The sequence below is a fragment of the Odontesthes bonariensis genome, chromosome 10 (genome assembly GCF_027942865.1).
Source record: "Odontesthes bonariensis isolate fOdoBon6 chromosome 10, fOdoBon6.hap1, whole genome shotgun sequence".
NCBI classification, from domain to species: Eukaryota; Metazoa; Chordata; class Actinopteri; order Atheriniformes; family Atherinopsidae; genus Odontesthes; species Odontesthes bonariensis.
Genome location: NC_134515.1, coordinates 8637321 through 8654521, shown reverse-complemented (window position 1 = coordinate 8654521; position 17201 = coordinate 8637321). Strand labels below are relative to the sequence as shown.

The 17201-nt window shown below is 38.6% G+C and overlaps 2 protein-coding genes across 2 annotated transcripts; both read left to right on the top strand.

Moving 5' to 3' along the window:
- The first annotated feature begins 4 nt into the window (after window positions 1-4).
- On the top strand, window positions 5-4157 carry LOC142390092 (PTB domain-containing engulfment adapter protein 1). The gene is made up of 6 exons (XM_075475462.1): window positions 5-49; window positions 152-227; window positions 3420-3514; window positions 3616-3753; window positions 3838-3942; window positions 4095-4157. Exons 1-6 carry the CDS (start codon window positions 5-7, stop codon window positions 4155-4157), a joined length of 522 nt encoding a protein of 173 aa, XP_075331577.1.
- A 4620-nt stretch (window positions 4158-8777) lies between these two features.
- On the top strand, window positions 8778-16026 carry LOC142390592 (transmembrane protein 106C-like). The gene is made up of 7 exons (XM_075476148.1): window positions 8778-9446; window positions 9709-9772; window positions 9858-10017; window positions 12134-12274; window positions 12728-12777; window positions 12878-12931; window positions 14879-16026. The coding sequence occupies exons 1-7, from the start codon at window positions 9227-9229 to the stop codon at window positions 15015-15017; spliced, it is 828 nt and encodes a 275-aa protein (XP_075332263.1). The 5' UTR covers window positions 8778-9226; the 3' UTR covers window positions 15018-16026.
- Window positions 16027-17201: the final 1175 nt, after the last annotated feature.

Below are 17201 nucleotides of genomic sequence, written 5' to 3'. Positions count from 1 at the left end.
TAAGATGAGTGACACAGAAGATAGCGCTGAGATCGCTTTTTCTGTGAAGGTATCCTTTTTTTATTTCGTTGTTTGACAAACAAATTGATTCATTCAGGTACAAACTGTCAGATTTCTCTCCGAAACACAACCTCCTGTCTCTGTGAACTAGTTTCTTGGCCGAGTAGAGGTCGTCCGCCCTGACGGACTCCAGATCCTGGATGAAGCTTCTCAGAGCCTGAAGGTTCGTAATTACCACTGTTGATGTTTTTCATGGGATATTAAAATCAAGCCATCGAAGTTTCACTGTCAGTCCTGCTTGTGGGAGCATATGTAATGAATCCTTTGTGGTTTCCAGGCTTTCTGGTTACTTTCTAGATGGTCGAACAAACTCAAACTTTCCTCTTTGTGACAACCTGCATCAGTAGGTTATTCAGCAATCCTTTCATGAGTAAAATGTCTCAACATCTACCAGATGGATTGGCACAAATCCATGCAGGTTTCACAGCTTGTTTTCTTCTCTTGAAGGAGACACAATTTCCTGTGGTCTTTATGAAATGTCTGTGACCTTTTTTTTTCCAAACACAAAGAGGTTTGCAGTACAAACAGCGCTGCCAGTTTAAGGTGGGCTGGACTGACCCGCTCATGACTTCTGTGCGATGAGCATCTTTTGAAATCGGTCGTGTAGTTTTTTTATGCTGTGAAAATGTAACTTTTGGACAGAAATTACACGCATTAACCCTTTAACCTCTTAAGCTTCAAATGCAGTTGATGTTAACTACGCGTTCACGTGTTTATCATGGCCGCCTCGCGTCTCCTGCGTTGGTTTGGTGCATCAGTTGTGTCTCTTTCAGGTCATTTTTAGGCTTTTTGGTTACTTTGAATCTAATTCTATGGAAGCCCGTTTCCGCCACTTAATTTAAAAAAATTAAGATATACTATAAGCAGAGGTGGGGACTTGGACTCGAGACTTGAGACTTGACTTGGACTCGAGTCCCGATTTTGATGACTTGAGACTTGCTTGACCAAATCAAAAAAAGACTTGAGACTCTACTTGGACTCAACCCTCTGGACTCGAGTCAAGTCACATGCAGCAAGCACAAATATTAAAATATTTTTTAAAAGTGTCGCATCAATACTGTTGCAACCAGCCAGAAATCCCAGCCGTCAGTGACACCTGAAAGCCGCCTGAATTTTTTATGTGCAAGTTTCAGCAAGTTTGTGTAGAAATAAAAGGAGAAATACCTCCCAAAGTCTATTGTCTATTGATTTACAAATGCACTCCTGTTATCAGTCTTGGCTGGATAATTAATGCCAATACACACAAAAAAAAGATACTAAAGATATCGCCCAATTTTTTCAATTTCAAATAGCTTTATTGGCACAAGAAGGCAGTGCTTATATTGACGAAGCATCTAAACACAATATTAATAAAAATAAACAAATGAATAAGTGGCAGAACATTAACAATAAAATATAAACAACTTAATTGAGGCGTGGTCATGATCCGTATCATTAATTATAATCGATTTGTTAGGACTTGGTTGGGACTCGAAAACAAAAATCCTAGGACTTGGACTTGAGAGCAAAGACTTGAGACTCTACTTGGACTTGCAACATAGGGACTTTCTCCCACCTCTGACTATAAGTCAAAGCAAGTCTGTGTCTTAAAGTAAAACTACACTTTGATGTGACACATGGGGGGTTGTAAGTAAGTACAAATGACAAAATAAAATATTAAGTGTGTTAAGATGAGACATTAACGTTGTGGTTTGCATTCATGTTGGTCTGACTCTGCCTGTGCTTAGCGTACTCTACATTTTTATATGTTTTGAGGGTGGGAAGGCATCACCCTATCGTTGCAAGTTGTTTATGTGAATCAGCAAGCAAATTAAGCATTTAATTTGTTGTAAAGCCACGTTTAAAGTAGTCCTCAATGTACTCACAATCCCTTTCTGTGTCAGTCTCCCCACACCAAACAGCTGCTACTTGAACTGCTGTGTGAAATTATCTCGTAATTTTGACTTTTTTATCTCATAATTTTGACTTACTATATCTTTTTTTTTTTTTTATTACTCAACTCAACTCGAACTTTATTTATAGAGCACATTTAAAAACAACCGGGATTGGCCAAAGTGCTGTACAGGTTAAAAAGCATGGATGATAAGACAAAGAAATTAAAATAAATACTAAAATACATCAACACAATGCAAAAAAAATAGAATAAAAACAAATTAAAGTTTAAATTAAAATGTTTTGCCAAGTATCCACTTGAGCTTGATTAAAAGCCAGGGAGAAAAGGTGTGTTTTTATTAAGTGGCAGAAACGGGCTTCCATACATTATAGTTTCAGTGCTGATATGAGTTTGATTGAGTGATTCTTGCCTCTGTTTGACTGCCCGGTTTTCGTCCCTCCTTTACTAAAGTACGCCATCATGTACTGGGTGGATCATTTATGGCCCCTGAAGAATCCATCCAGGTTTGAATGATTCTTGGACTTTTCTTCTGGTCTTTCTTTGGTTTACCTTTAAAACGAGTACATAATCTGACTTTGTCACGCAGACTGATGAATTTTATTTGTTCGTATCAGTTAAGATTTGTCAGCTGAATTAAGTCAACTTTAGTGTTTCAGGACAAAAGTGCTGAGAGCAGAAAGTTATGTTACTAAGAGTTGTGTTAAAATAACCCCTAAAAGTGTTTTGCAGGGAGACAAATCTTTAAATCATCTTTATTTACTCATCGTCAAACAGCCTGCTCTAGTTTTTGATTTTGTTGTTCTGTTGGACTCGAGTACCTTCATTTAGATTTACCTGTGCTTTACTTAATGTACACAACATCAAGGCATAGTGTGTATGTACTGTATAGTATGTAAGAATATATATGTGCATGTGAACAGATGTCCTGGTTGGTGGATGGCTCGGCTTGGGGAGCATTAAGTGTGATTGTGGGTGTGTGTAGCATGGGTTTCTTTGTGTTTAAATGTTTTGTATCTTGTTTTGGATTTACCTCTAATTATGATTTCATACTATGGATGATTATATTTATGTTTTTATGAGGACCCCTTCGAAAATAAGATGATGCATAGGCTTGAAGTCTCTCCTAAAAAACAATAACAAAGAAAAAAAAAAAGAAAAATACTGTAGATTTGTATATAGCGAATGTTTATTCACTATTTTTATTTTATTTTATTTTATTCTATTCTATTTGCTTGTTTTTACTCTAATTGTTTTCATATCTTTTAGTGTATGCTGCTGCAACAAAACAATTTCCCAAATTGGGATGAATAAAGTATCTATCTATCTATCTATCTATCTATCTATCTATCTATCTATCTATCTATAAGGGCTATCCTTGAAATAAACAAATAAACTGTCTGTAAGCACTATCGTGTTTTATCTTTAAACCTGCAAGTTCTCATGTAATTTATTCGTTCCAAGACAGCAGATGAATACTCCCAAGAAAAGGTAGCGAAGAAAAGCAAAGTCCACTTCTTCCTTTCTCTGAGTGGGATTGACGTTTTGGAATACAAAACCAAAGTATGTTGTAATGACAGTATCAGTTGTCTCACGGATCTATTCAGTGCTCTCATGCGTCGGACTATCAGTTGAAATCTCCTCCTTATCTCTGCTGTCCTCAGTTCCTGTTGTACTCGTGCCCTCTGTCCACCGTCTCCTTCTGTGCCGTCCTGCCGTCTTCACCCAAAGTATTTGGATTTGTGGCCAAACATCCTGCCGTGGACACGCACCACTGCTATCTGTTCCAGAGCAACAAGTTTGTGAGTATGCCACTGCAGCATTAACAGACCCCAATGAGATGCCCACTCAGTGTCCCAGATGAGACTTTCTGAAACGCTCTGCAGGCTCACGTGATGGTTTCGGCTATTGGAGATGCCTTCCGAGCATCAAAGAAGCAGGAAAGTGTCAGAGGGGGTCGAGACCTGATAGTGGAGGCTCTCAGACACAAGGTCGGACTCTGTCTCTTGTTTTATTTGTTTTATCGATCCATTCTGTTTTGACATATTGCAAAATTTAAGTTGTTGGACAAAGATTATTCGTGTTTAACATGCTCAGTTCTTCACTTTTGAACATTTCCTTGTTTCTCGGTTCCTTTTTTTAGAATAAAATTCTGCAGAGGGAGAATGATGAGCTGAAGAGGAGGCTCGCTGCACAGTCTAAATAGCAAGGCTGCAAACTTTCTCTCAAGACTAGAAAAACAAACAAAACGCTGTATTCTGTGGCAATAAAAACAACAGCCACCGAGAAAATTTGTCCCAAAATAAATGTCAGAATGACAGAATATTACAGAATATCGTCAGCTCTACTAAGTAACTGGAGATCTTCATTTACATTATTGTGATATAATATGGTGTAACACATTCCCAACTTGCCTTAAAGAAGCTGGAAATTCTTCAAAAAGGAATACGTCATGGTCCGAGTTGAATTCTTCCACTAGTCTTCCATCGTCACATCTTAAGGCTCACTGAGTGTAATTACCTCCACACTGCTTGTGTAATGTTGCAGATTGTTCACAAACTCAACCTTAAACTGCCACCTCGTTCCAATCTTCCTTTCTCCTCACATCTCTGCAGCTGAGAATAAAAACAAAAGTTTTGTGTGCAGAGGAAAGCAGATGTGGAACAAGCCTGAAGACGAGATAAAAATGTCCATCTCCATCTTTGAGAAAAAGCTAAAAATACAACTCCCGTTATTGTACAAATCGAGAAATTTGCGTTTGCATGAGTTGATTTATGCCTCAAAGGTATCTCTATTAGTGTTGCACAATGTTTTATTATATCTTGACTGTATCAACTAATCTAATAGGGCTGGGTGATTCTATAAAAAATGAGTATCACAGTTTTTTTTTATAAAAAATTATATCACGGTTTTCTGCACGTTTTTTTTAAACAAATTTAAATCTTTATTTAACTAAAATACGTAAATTTTACGCCGGGAATATAACTAGACAACAACTCAACAGTCTAACGTAGCTGTTAGAAAGCCCATGTTGTTTGGTTATTTTCAGTTAAATACCATTCATTTATATTCTGTTTTCCGGTGAGTTTTCATACGTCCAACGTTCGTGAACGCACCATAGACGTTCCGATGTTCCTGAATGTACCGCACCTGTGTGTGAGACGCTGTAAAGTTTCGTTTCTCCTCCCGATGCAGCGGTGAACAGCTTGTAATTTTCCCTTTGCTGTTTTCACCTAACATTAGCCTGTACACCCTGGGTTTATTGTGTGTAAATGCCAGAAGAACCACAGCCAAATAAATCCACCACAAACTGGACATCTGTATCCGTGTCTTTTAACGGGGACACACACCATACACCTTGCCGCTCTAAACTAACACAGCTAATTCCTGGAGAACCCCTAATCTCCTTTTTAGTAGCGTTTATTCAGAGAGGGTCTTTGGTTTAGCCAACTGCAACTACTGCTACTGCTTGATAAATTAACATCTGACGGAGGTGTGTGGTGGTCGGTAGCTTCCTTCGCCCCATGTCATGCTATCACGGCAGAAATGTTTACTCATACAACACGGACACAACCGGCGGGTGTTTAATAAGTTAAACTTACACTTTGTCTCCTGTGTCTGCAGCGCTCTGCTCTCCTTTCTTCCTTCATGAAATGAAAAAGTATCGCCTGCGCTCGATCCTGACTCTCTCTGTGAGCTCTTCCAGCCTCGATATTAGACAAAAAATAATAATAATTTGCGACGAATCGACGCGAATTATTCATGTCGACGAATTTATGACGTCGAATAACTCGAATACGTGGACTATTTGACCCAGCTCTAGTTGAAAAGGAAAGCAACAACAGTGGACTTTGTGGGAGCATCACAAGTTGAAGTGTTAGCGGCTCGTTATGAAAAAAAACAACAACAAAAAAAAAAAACAGAACAAAACCGTCTCTCATCAAAAAGCGAACCTTGTGTAGGTGTGAACCGAGATCACGGTTTTTTAACGGTATACCGCCCAGCCCTATAATCTAATGTAACCAGAATGCAGGGATTATCTGTCTGTTATATGTTTGTGTGTATGTTGATATATTCATAGAATATCTGGCCCATAACCACTTTATTTTTTTTTTTATTTTTTATTTTTTTTCCTTCAAACTTTATTTAAAAGTTCCAATCACAATCAGAACATTGACTGTGGACAATACAAAACAGTCAGGCATCAAGAATTTAAATAAACAAATACAATATGAGACATAAAGTGGATAAGGTGCATAAGTCATTACATAGGTACCCTAAATATAATAAAATAAATGAAATTAAATAAAAGGAAGAAAGAAAATGGCAGGACATATTATATTTCTCCAAATATTCCTTCAATTATGTTAACAGTGTGTATACATTTTTTATTATCAATTCTTTTAATACATTCGAGGTAGTTCTTGAAATCAATTTCAAAAACAGGAAAGAAAGGTCGACCTTTAGAAAATTTGGTTTTATGTATGTGGAATTTTGCAATTAGAATAATCAGATTAATTAAGTGTTGCATTTTCCTATCTTTATTATTATAGTATAACAGTATATCTTTGGCATTCAAATTAATTGGTATGTTGGAATGTGATGTGATGTAAGCTTCGATTTTTTTCCAAAAAATCTGGGAAAAATTACATTCAAAGAAAAGGTGCCTAATCGTTTCCACTTCGGCATTACAAAATACACAATTGGCATCAATATTGACAAATTTTGACACAAATTTGTTAGTGGGGTAGATGTTATGTATAATTTTATATTGAACTTCTTTGATTTTATTGGAGATAACAAATTTATGTGGAAGGAGCCATGTTGTTTTCCAATTAATGTCAGAGAAAGAGGAAGACCATACAAATTTTCCTCGAGGTGTAATTTTCCTTTTCCTGAAAAAATGATTCCTTATATGTTTATTGTTACAATGGTGACTCATAATGTTTATACCATTAATAAAGAGGGTAAAGTCAACTTTCTCTGCCTCTTGCCTTTCAAAATGACCTTTTATCACTTGGAGAATGCCACTGGGAATAGCTTTTATCACTGTTTGAAATTCTTTATAGGTAACAGGGAAGATTTTAGATCTAAGAAATTCTTCATAACTAAAAATTTCACCTACATCATTTTGTAAATCCTTAAGATATATTATTCCTTTTTCAATCCAATGTTTCAGAAATAGTGATTTATTTTTCCTAGTTATGAACTCATTGTTCCATATAATAGTTTTATGTGGAGAGAAGTTATGGACAAAGCATAGTTTTGCTGCTGAAATGGCTTGTTGGTGAAATTTAGATAATTTTAGGGGTAATTTTGAAACATTATAATCACAATTTAGGAGAAAAGGTAACCCTCCAACTTTCCCAAAAATATTCTGAGGTATAAAATACCAAAGAGAGGCCCATAACCACTTTATTGTAGCAAACTGGGATCTTTTAAGTAGCTTCCTGACCCTTTCACACTTAAAGTCACTTTGAAAATGTGTGCTGTATACTTTCTGTATTTCCTTTCATTTCAGGACTGATGATGATGTGTGTGAATAAACAGGAAATTGTAAAGGCTTACATTTGCCTAAACTAGCATTTTATTCACAATAGAACATAGAAAACGTATCAAATGTTAAAACCTGGACGTTTTTTCACATTTCAAGCGTTTATTGTCATATATACATGTTAGAAGCACGTTCCTGTACAACCAGATTCTTCCTTCACAGTCTGATAGATTGAAAGGGCACAATAAAGTAAAAGAGGCACTATAAGGTAAAAGGGCAGCATATGCAAAAATACAACTGGAATATACAAAAAATACAACACGAAAATGCATACTTATATATATACAATAGGAAATAACTCTTCTTTTGCTGTGCATATGTGCAGAAGTTCAACAGTGTGCAAAAATAGCTTAAATGTACGAGCTGCAATAATGATACAAGTCCAATGTGTGCAGTTCCTGACGTAGAAGTAGTTAAATATTGAAATACTGTCTGTAGTATGGCTGCTATCTGCTGTTTAAAGTCTGGTGACGGTTGGAAAGACAAAGTTTTTGAGCCATATAGTCTACATTTCACACTCCCGTACCTCTGGCCTGAGGGTAGGAGTGTGAACAGCCTGTGTTGGGGGTGACTCTACCTCCCTAAGGTGCTCTTTTTAGACACATAAATGTTACTGACCTGTTGCCAATTAACCTAATTAGTTGCAGCATGTTCCTGAAGCTGTTTCTTCTTAGTTCCACTTGCTTTTCCAGTCTTTTTTTTTTTTGCCTCTGTCCCAACTGAACCTATCCCGACGTTTAATACATTTACTTAAGATTTGCAAATCATTGAATTCTGTTTTTATCTATATATCACAACATCCAAACTTTTTTTAAATTGGAGCTGAAAACAAAACTCCCTCAATTTCTGTGTTTTAAGGTTTTCCCTTAGGGAAGATGAGATAAAAAATGGAGGAGGGAGGAACATAGATCGGTGCCGGAGTTATAAAAACTATTTAAAACATTATCTCTCTGTATAATTGTCATTTTTAGTTGTGTTTGATGGATCCAAACTGTCAGCAGAGGGCAGCAGTGAGCACCATCTTTGATAATCATAAAGTTTGAGGACGCGTTAAGGTACTTGTACTTTCTATCGGATATTTTAAATTCTAATCTCGAACCCACCCGAGGTGAAAAAGGAAAAACTCAAATATCACTCACAACCTGATCGTTGGAATTATTTGGAACTTGTTTAGAGATTTTGCCTCATAAATAAAAAGTAAACGGATAGCTTTATTGTCTTTTGTTCTTGTTGACTTTGATCTGCTAAATGTGAACGTGATAATTTCTAAACCACTGAATGCGCCTCCAATTATATTGTTTTTAAGGGGACACGGTGTCAGCGTGGACTTTGGCTGAGTGATGGCGGAGAAAGAAGAGTGCACGACCGGTGACTGAGAGGAAATATGAGTGTGATGCCAGTTTAACCCGAGAAGCACTTAAAAGTTTGGTGAATTTAGTTTCTATAAGTTGTTGACGACTCCGGTCACCGCTTTGCGACAACTAACTTGTTGCGCACCTTTGTTAGCAAACTAGCTAGCCACAGCTACACCGAATTCCTTTGCATTTTTCGGTTGTTTGTTCAATTTTTGTAATATATTCACGGATGTGCGGTGTTTCTCTTTGAATCACGACTACGTTGCTGCTCCCGAGTCACTTTTTAAACTTTCGGGGGCACAATGGCTCACTTCCGTGCACTTCTAATTGGGCTGTAGTCGGGGAAACGGAACAGACTCTGCCGCCATGGGGTCGCGGATGTCGCGCAGCGGCAGCAGCATGTCGCTCCTCCCGGAGAGGCAGAGTGCTGCCGGGCTGCAGACGCAGGACGGAAACTCCGATGATGATGACTCTCTGGACGGGCTCGACAGGCGGGAGGACATCGCTCAGTTCCCGTACGTGGAGTTCACCGGCAGGGACAGCATAACATGTCCGACGTGCCAAGGCACCGGACGAATACCCTCAGGTGAGTCAGCAAGTCATTGATTTACTTAGACCAACCTTTTTACATTTGTATCAAATTTATTTACCAGTGGTTCCAATTATAATTTTGTTTCAGCCTGAAAACGGTACTAAAACAGCTAAAGAACACTTTTTTTTTTTAAGTAAAAAAAAATGGTCTTAGAAGCCTTTTTAAAGTAGTTTATGGATTTACAATGGTGAAAAACACTGTTATATGTCAATATAATCGATATAAATTGATTGCTTGTTATTTTTCTGAAATATAGAGCAAGTGAATGAACTGGTTGCATTGATCCCATACAGTGACCAAAGGCTGAGGCCCCAGCGCACGTGAGTAACCACAGCTGGTGCTGAGAACCTGGATGTCTTTTCTAACTGCACATATAGATCTTATATAAATGTATTTCTGTCATAGGAAGCTGTACGTGGTCCTGTCAGTGGTGCTCTGCCTTCTGGCCTCTTCGCTCGTTGCTTTCTTCCTCTTTCCCCGCACCATGGTCGTGGTGGATGCTGGGATACGCTCGGTGACTGTTCGCTTTGACCACTCAGATAAACGGGTCCTGATGAACATGACGGTAGGTTTCATCTCACACCTGCAGCTCAAAATAAGTCACTTTTACTGTGCATTCAGCACCGTGCTAAAGTCTTCACTCACTCCTCATTTATTTATATTTTTCTTCCAAGCAGACAGACTTTGTTTGTTATCTTAAAGTGGTTTAGAGAAAAAGTTCCTCTGGTTTTCTGAAGGTCTTTCAGGGTTTTTCTTTGGACATTGGCTGCTTTCCCCCCCTTAACAAAGAGCAATCAGCTGAAAACTTGGCATATCTCAGCATGGTTGTGCAGTGTGTCCTTAAAACATTTGAGGAAACTGGACAAGTGGAGGACAAAAGAAGAAGTGTCAGGCCTAAAGAACTATCTACAGCAGATGAACAGGATCTGAAAGTGATGTCCTTAAGAAAGAGGAAAAAATCCAGCAAAGACCTGACACAAGAGCTGAGAGATGCATCTGGACCTTCAGCTGATCCATCTGCTGTTGGCCCAAGCCTCATCAGAAATGGGCTCCATGGAAGGGTGGCTGTCAAGAAGCCGTTCTTAAGGAAGGGAAACAGGGAGAAAAGGCTGAGCTGTGCCAAAGGACACAAGAAGTGGGCTGAAAATCAGTGGCAGCAGGTCTGATGGAGGGATGAATCCTCCCCAGAGCCCGGAGCTCAACATTACTGAAGCAGTGTGGGATCATGTTGGCAGAGAACGGAACAAAAGGCAGCCCACATCCAAAGAAGAGCTTTGGGATGTCCTTCAAGAAGCCTGGAGAACTATTCCTGAAGACTCCAGTGTTTCCCACACATAGACTAATTTGTGGCGGTGCGCCACAGATTAAACACCGGCCGCCACATATTGCGTTTCGTTATTATTGTTTTTTTTTTTAACGCTATTTAAAAAATACTCGTATTCGTTAAGCTGGAAGCGTGGAAGCTTGCTAGTCTCAGCGTCGCGTAGATTAGCTCAACCGAAAGAATTCACGAAAGGTTGGTATCACGTGCACCTTTATAAAATCGCACATTAAAAAGTCCTATAAAAATATTTTATATTTTGAATACAATGTTGTCCCGTCCCGACCCATAGCAAGCGATTACGCCTTCTTTATTAAGTTAACTAGTCGCAAGTTTGCCGTAAAAAAAAAAATGTAGTTGGGTTGTCGAGGTCCAATCACTAGCAGCTGTGAATCAAATAAAGTAGGTTTTTTAAACTCTTACACTGAATGTTTACTGCTTCAATCCAGATGAGTATTGAAAAATATTTTCCGCGATTGAAAAAGAGACGTGCGTGTTGATGATGAGGAGCAGCCTGAACCGGAGGTATCAGTCTGAAACAGCTGAACAGTCCGACCAGTGTAATTAGCTATGTTATTCATTTGTTTACAATGAAGATGTGAATATCTGCAGATAAGCCGCACCTGTGTCACCCACCGTGACACAGGTGTCACACATCTTACGTCCCCCATAATTTTCCTTGATGGAGAAATTATCCAGGTTCTTAACTCCCAATGTGACATATATGTCACATTACAGATCTCTGACAGTGGGGGGGTGGTATTTTGGAAAAAAAATTCTGAAATGGGTTCTATGTGGTCTATTTAGTCTGTGTTATAACCCCCTTAATTTTCATTTAAGTAGAAATGGGTCTGGGTTCTTAAGGGTTACTACAATAAAGTTTTGTGTGACCAATTATTAACGAAGGAATTATTTTGAAGAATTTTAATTCCCCCCCCCCCCCCGGCCCACCACCACACATTGCCTTAACATCTGTGGGAAACTCTGGACTCCTTAAAGAAAGGACAGAAAGTTCGTCTGTGAGGGTTCAGGCTGTTGGAGGATAAAGGAGCTCAGACCTAAAATTCACTTTAAAACTGTACAAACTCTGTTTTTTCCTTTTAAATTCTGTGTTTCCACTTGTGTTTGTAGCTTTTTATGTGATAATTGCTTCACCACATTAGTTTAATGAAGTTCCTGCTTATTGGTCTCTAAATGTGTTTAGCAAATAGCTGTTTCATGTCCAAGCTTCAGCCACTTCCTGTTGGTTTGTGTGGCAATGACTGCTTCTGACATCATGATTAAACACACACACTCCCCATTTTCTTTGATGGGAAGGTTAAATTTGACGATTTTAACCTTCTCAATTTCTTCTTCTCAGAGCACGCTGAACTTCAGCAACCCAAACTTCTTCTCCGTGCTGGTGCAGAGCGTGAACTCCCAGGTCCTTTACATGAAGACGGTCATCGGTACGCAGCAGCTGGACAACGCCACCACCATCCTGCCGCTCAGCGACAGTCAGGTGTGACACTCCGAATCAGTCGGCTCAGATAATCGCACGACGAGCTATAAATGGGTCAAAAACAACACATTTACCTCGTTAATGTGTGAATGTTGAGGTGTATACACACACTTTACAGTGGAGTTAAAAGGAAAGTATCGGTTTTATGTATGTGTGTATTATATGCTGTCCCGCCTCAGTTGCCCCATCTCAGCTTTTTTCGTGGAGAGCGAATTTAAAGTGTGGAAACGAAGGGTCCTGAGGATGTGTAATACTCAGAGTATTCAGAGACAAACCTCATGTTGGTTAATTTGATGCACAGAGCTGCTGTTGCACGTGTTTGTTTCCACTTGTCACCCGTTGTAAATGAAACATCCTAATATTTAGGAAGCTTTAATGTCTCCAACAGAACCGTTCATCCCTCTGTTTAAAGGTTTTAAAGTTGATCACAGTCGCTTTTAAACCCCTCTGCAGGTGAACTACACGGTCAGTGTGGAGATCGGCAGCAGCGCTCCCTACGTTTAGTAAGTGTTGCAATCGTAACTGCAGCAATAGAAATCAAACAAAGGTGCTCCTTAGCTCCATAAAACCTTACATAACACCTTTTTCTGCTTTCTTTTCCAGTGCCTTCTGCACCATGCCCAGCATCAAGGTCCACAACATTGTTGTATTCATGCAGTAAGTGTCTGAAGATGGTTTCTGGGGTCATATTGAGATCATATCTAATTTTTTATTTAATTTATAGCTGTATCTCTTTTATTTCCCCTTGTATTTTCTCCCCAAAAGCCCATTTATTTCTATTTCTTTATTTAATTACGGTGAAATCATAATAAGATGAAGAAATAAATAATTTGGAGGTGATAAATGGATCAATACAATTTAAAGGAAAGTAATTAATACTGGAAAAAAATATATAAATTAAATATATTTAAATTAAAATTACATGAAACTGAAAGTGTCAAAGTTAATGAATACAGTTTAAAATTAAAGCAGAAAAATATATTTATTTGATTATTTTTGCACAACTTCGTCTTTTATTTAATTTTATTAGCACTTATCATAAAAACTTATTTATTTATTTATTTTCTATTTATAACTATTTACATATTTTTGTACTTATTTTCTCATTATGGCAGTTTCGGTCCTCTATACTCGCCAAGCTTCCCACGTTATAGACCTAAAGGAAACCAAAACATGCAACTAAAAACAATCTGAGTCAGGAAAACTTTCCCAGCGAACCAAATGACAAACTTCTGGGGAATGTTCCTCCAACCAAAACACAACATTCCTGGAATGTTTTGGGAACTTCGTTAGCGGGGCATTCGCTGATTTTTCAATGCAAACCTTTTAGAAGAAACACAAGAACTCTGTTCAAGACAAAAAGAACATGAGACTGAGTCTCAGTTTGTGAATATGCTGAAAAACAGACGGATAAACACAGCGTGGTGGAGGTAGAAGGCAGCCGTGTGTTGTTGGGAGACTCTGAGCCACCGTGGTTTCACACAAACCACTTCCTCAGGGTCACTTCTCAAATGAGCACACGAATGTTTTCAGTGTTTTAAAGAGAAAAACAAGAACTAAACTAAGCTTTATATCAACTTAAAGAATGACTCTCATTTAAAACGTTGTCGTAATTTAGATTTAAAGGGATAATCCGGAGTAAAATGCACTTTAGATACATTTACGGGATGTTGGGAGTACATACGTTGAGTTGACATCAAAATCATGTCATTCGGATGTTTTTTGAGAATTTCGATTTGACTGTTTTTAGCCAAAAGTCGTTAGCCTGGAAGTGATGAGGGCATCGAGTATCGCCGCTACAAAACGCTATTTTTATACCTCTTCTACAGCTCCAAACAACACAACACTTCCGTGGTAGTGAGTAGAGGGTCCCTAAAGCCAAACAGAAGTGTCCCGAGGTCTTCATGTGGTCGGATATAGAGTCCAGAATGAATTAATCAAGCCAGTATCTTTCCCGAAATGTGTCTGCTGCCGCTACAGACGGTGGTGAAGTTGGTTTGATATTGGATATTCGACAGATATTCACAATAAGGAAATAAGGTGTCTTTTTTTTCAAACCAATATCAAACCAACTTCACCACGGTCTGTAGCGGCAGCTGCAGCAGCAACATTTCCGGAAAGGTACTGGCTTGATTAAATTCATTCTGGACTCTCTATCCGACCACATGAAGACCTCGGGACACTTCGGTTTGGCTTTAGGGACCCTCTACTCACTACCACGTAAGTGTTATGTTGTTTGGAGCTGTAGAAGAGGTGTAAAAATAGCGTTTTGTAGCGGTGACATGATATGCCCCTCTCACCTCCAGGCTAACGACTTTTGGCTAAAAACGGTCAAATCGAAATTCTCAAAACACATCCGAATGACATGATTTTGATGTCAACTCAACGTATGTACTCCCAACATCCCGAAAATTTATCTAAAGTGCATTTTACTCCGGATTATCCCTTTAATGAGCTGGAAATGACTGGAATGGTTCATTGAGTTTCCCCTCTGCTGCTTATCGGGCGTCGCAGGGAAGAGCTCGTGTTGAAGTCGTTGCTGCCGCCACATCCTGAGTTGGGTCCGCAGCTTTAAGGCATCTCTGTCCTCCCGCCTGTTTTCAGAACCTCAGTGAAAACCTCTTACATGGTGCGGACGTCCCAGAACAGCCTGGAGGCCTATCGCTACATAGACTGCGGCTCCAACACCACGCACCCCCTGGCAGGGAGGGATCCCCTCTCCATCGAACCTCCTCTGCTGTGAAGCGGCGCCCTGGATCATTCCCCCCCCCCGAAACGTCAGAGAGGAAGGGTGGATTTGTGGCCAAAACAAGTGTTTTCTGTTTCTCTTAAGCTTGCACAGGAAAGCGGGAATGAGCCGGCAGATAAGCGCTTCCTGTTATGCATCGCCAAGTGAAAGTGTTGCCTCATAGCGGTTATTTTTACATCATTCCAGGAGCTGGATATCCTTAAAGCCTCTGCAGGTACTTTTGGTTTTCACTTTCCTGAGGGGAGCTATTGACAATCGTAGGTTAAGATATTTTTCAGGTATTTTAGGCTGTCTGTGAGCGCCCTCTTAAGACGGAGGAAAGATTCCACAGAAAACTCTTTGATTTAGGGAAAATGTTAAATTTCAAAGCCGTTTGTTTTTGCTGCTGTTATATTAAACTTAGATTCTTTTTTGTTTCCAGCCGAGCTTGAATGACTGTAACACTGCAACTGAAAGCTGCTGACTTATCGTATTTATTTAAAAAAAAAAAAAGAGGGACTACTTTTCTCTGCTTTGAACCAATCGGCGAGTCTGTTTTCGCACCTTGAAATCGAGACTTTTTTTTTTTTTTTCCTGCTGTGTTTGCGAGTTGAAAACTTACACGTTTATTAATTTACCAAACTGGTAAGCTGTTCCTTTCATGTCAGAAAGTCCACACACAGATTTTTAGATCCAGAGAGGATCCACATGAAACGTCTAAAACATTTACACTCCCAGTTAAGCTACAGAAAGAAGGGGATTTACGAAGCTTTTAGGATGAGCTGATGGTCTTTATGTGCATGAGAGTATTTCACACCAGCGAGTCGATCATTTTCAGAGCAGAGATTGATGGAAACTTTATGCAGACTGAGATCACTGTGATTTGAAGTATTTTAAGGGGGTGATTTTTGCTGATTTCCAAAGATTTGTACAAAGGTTTTTAAAGGTAGCAAATATTTTTGTGCTTGGCTCTAATTTTATTTAAAAAAATTAAAGGGAATTGTGAATAAACGATTAATTGACACGAATATCTGTGGTGTGTTGATTTTCATCAATACGTAGAAAATGAGTTGGTTTCATTGTGCTGGATGGGTGAAATGAGACTTTATTTAATGAATATATCTAGTTGCTGTTTGTAAATGCAGCACAATGAGCTGACTAAAACTGAAACTCACGGCCTAAAACTAGTAAAATCTCCCGTAAATCGTGGTATAGTCTGGATTAAAAATGTTTTTCTATACTCACTTTTCTTTTTTTTTTACGTACTTAGACCTGACTGCGTAAGAACCCTGTATTCTGCTTAGTTTGCCTATAAACAGGGGTTTGTTCATATCTCATTCATAGCCTTAATTATAGAACATTTTACCCTAAAAACATGTTAAAATTTCAGTTTCTCTGGCTGTCGTGTTGAAAAGAGACGTCCTAAACCCGAACTTAAACCAAAATCTTGGTAACATGTTCCCTAAATGCAACAAGAACTTTGAGCCAGGGTTTACCAAGCATTTACGCCATGTATTTGTGCGTTACCGATAGGTATTTAAGTTAAAACCATCAGTGTTACCGGCACTGTTCGGAAGGAAAAAAAAGGATTTACGCCAGTATTTGTTTATTTTACCATACTCATTCAATTAAAAGTTTAAAAATCCTCATGTGTAACATCTTTCTGTGTATATATCTCATATTACAATGTGGACACCCGCGATTTATAATCCGGTGCGGCCTATACAAGAACAAAATGGATTTTCTTTTTAAAATTGGAGGGTGCGGCTTATATTCAGGTGCGCTCCATAGTCCGGAATTTACGATAATTAAGTTTTGTGGCGATGCGTATAATTTATAAACCTGTAATCTTTAGAAAATAATAAATCCATAATGAAATGAATGTTAGTTGCAGGTAATAAATAAAACCGATCACCGACTTCAGGTAACACATCTTCTCAGTTTATTTCTTTATTTTTTTTTTGCATACAAAATAATGTCCTTTCCAAACGAATGTTTCCTTTTTTTTTTTTGTCTCGTATGTCGCCCCATAGCTGCATGTGAAAATATATTACTACATGATACAAGAGTTCAACAAGAAAACATACCACAATATATTATCGTTGTAATACAAGTAGTGTTTTTCTACCAAACAGGACAACACTAACTGAATGCGTAATATAAAAATACAAGAAGCCATAAGTACAAAAATATAGCTGG

What these genes read in the sequence shown, in the direction of transcription:
- LOC142390592 (XM_075476148.1), top strand. Translation starts at nt 9,227, where the DNA reads ATGGGGTCGCGGATGTCGCGCAGCGGCAGCAGCATGTCGCTCCTCCCG. An exon ending in GGGTCCTGATGAACATGACG is followed by an intron (nt 10,018 to 12,133) that starts GTAGGTTTCATC and finishes TCTTCTTCTCAG; the next exon opens with AGCACGCTGAACTTCAGCAA. An exon ending in TGCCGCTCAGCGACAGTCAG is followed by an intron (nt 12,275 to 12,727) that starts GTGTGACACTCC and finishes ACCCCTCTGCAG; the next exon opens with GTGAACTACACGGTCAGTGT.
- LOC142390092 (XM_075475462.1), top strand. Translation starts at nt 5, where the DNA reads ATGAGTGACACAGAAGATAGCGCTGAGATCGCTTTTTCTGTGAAG. An exon ending in AGATCGCTTTTTCTGTGAAG is followed by an intron (nt 50 to 151) that starts GTATCCTTTTTT and finishes TCTGTGAACTAG; the next exon opens with TTTCTTGGCCGAGTAGAGGT. An exon ending in TTCTCAGAGCCTGAAGGTTC is followed by an intron (nt 228 to 3,419) that starts GTAATTACCACT and finishes GTTCCAAGACAG; the next exon opens with CAGATGAATACTCCCAAGAA.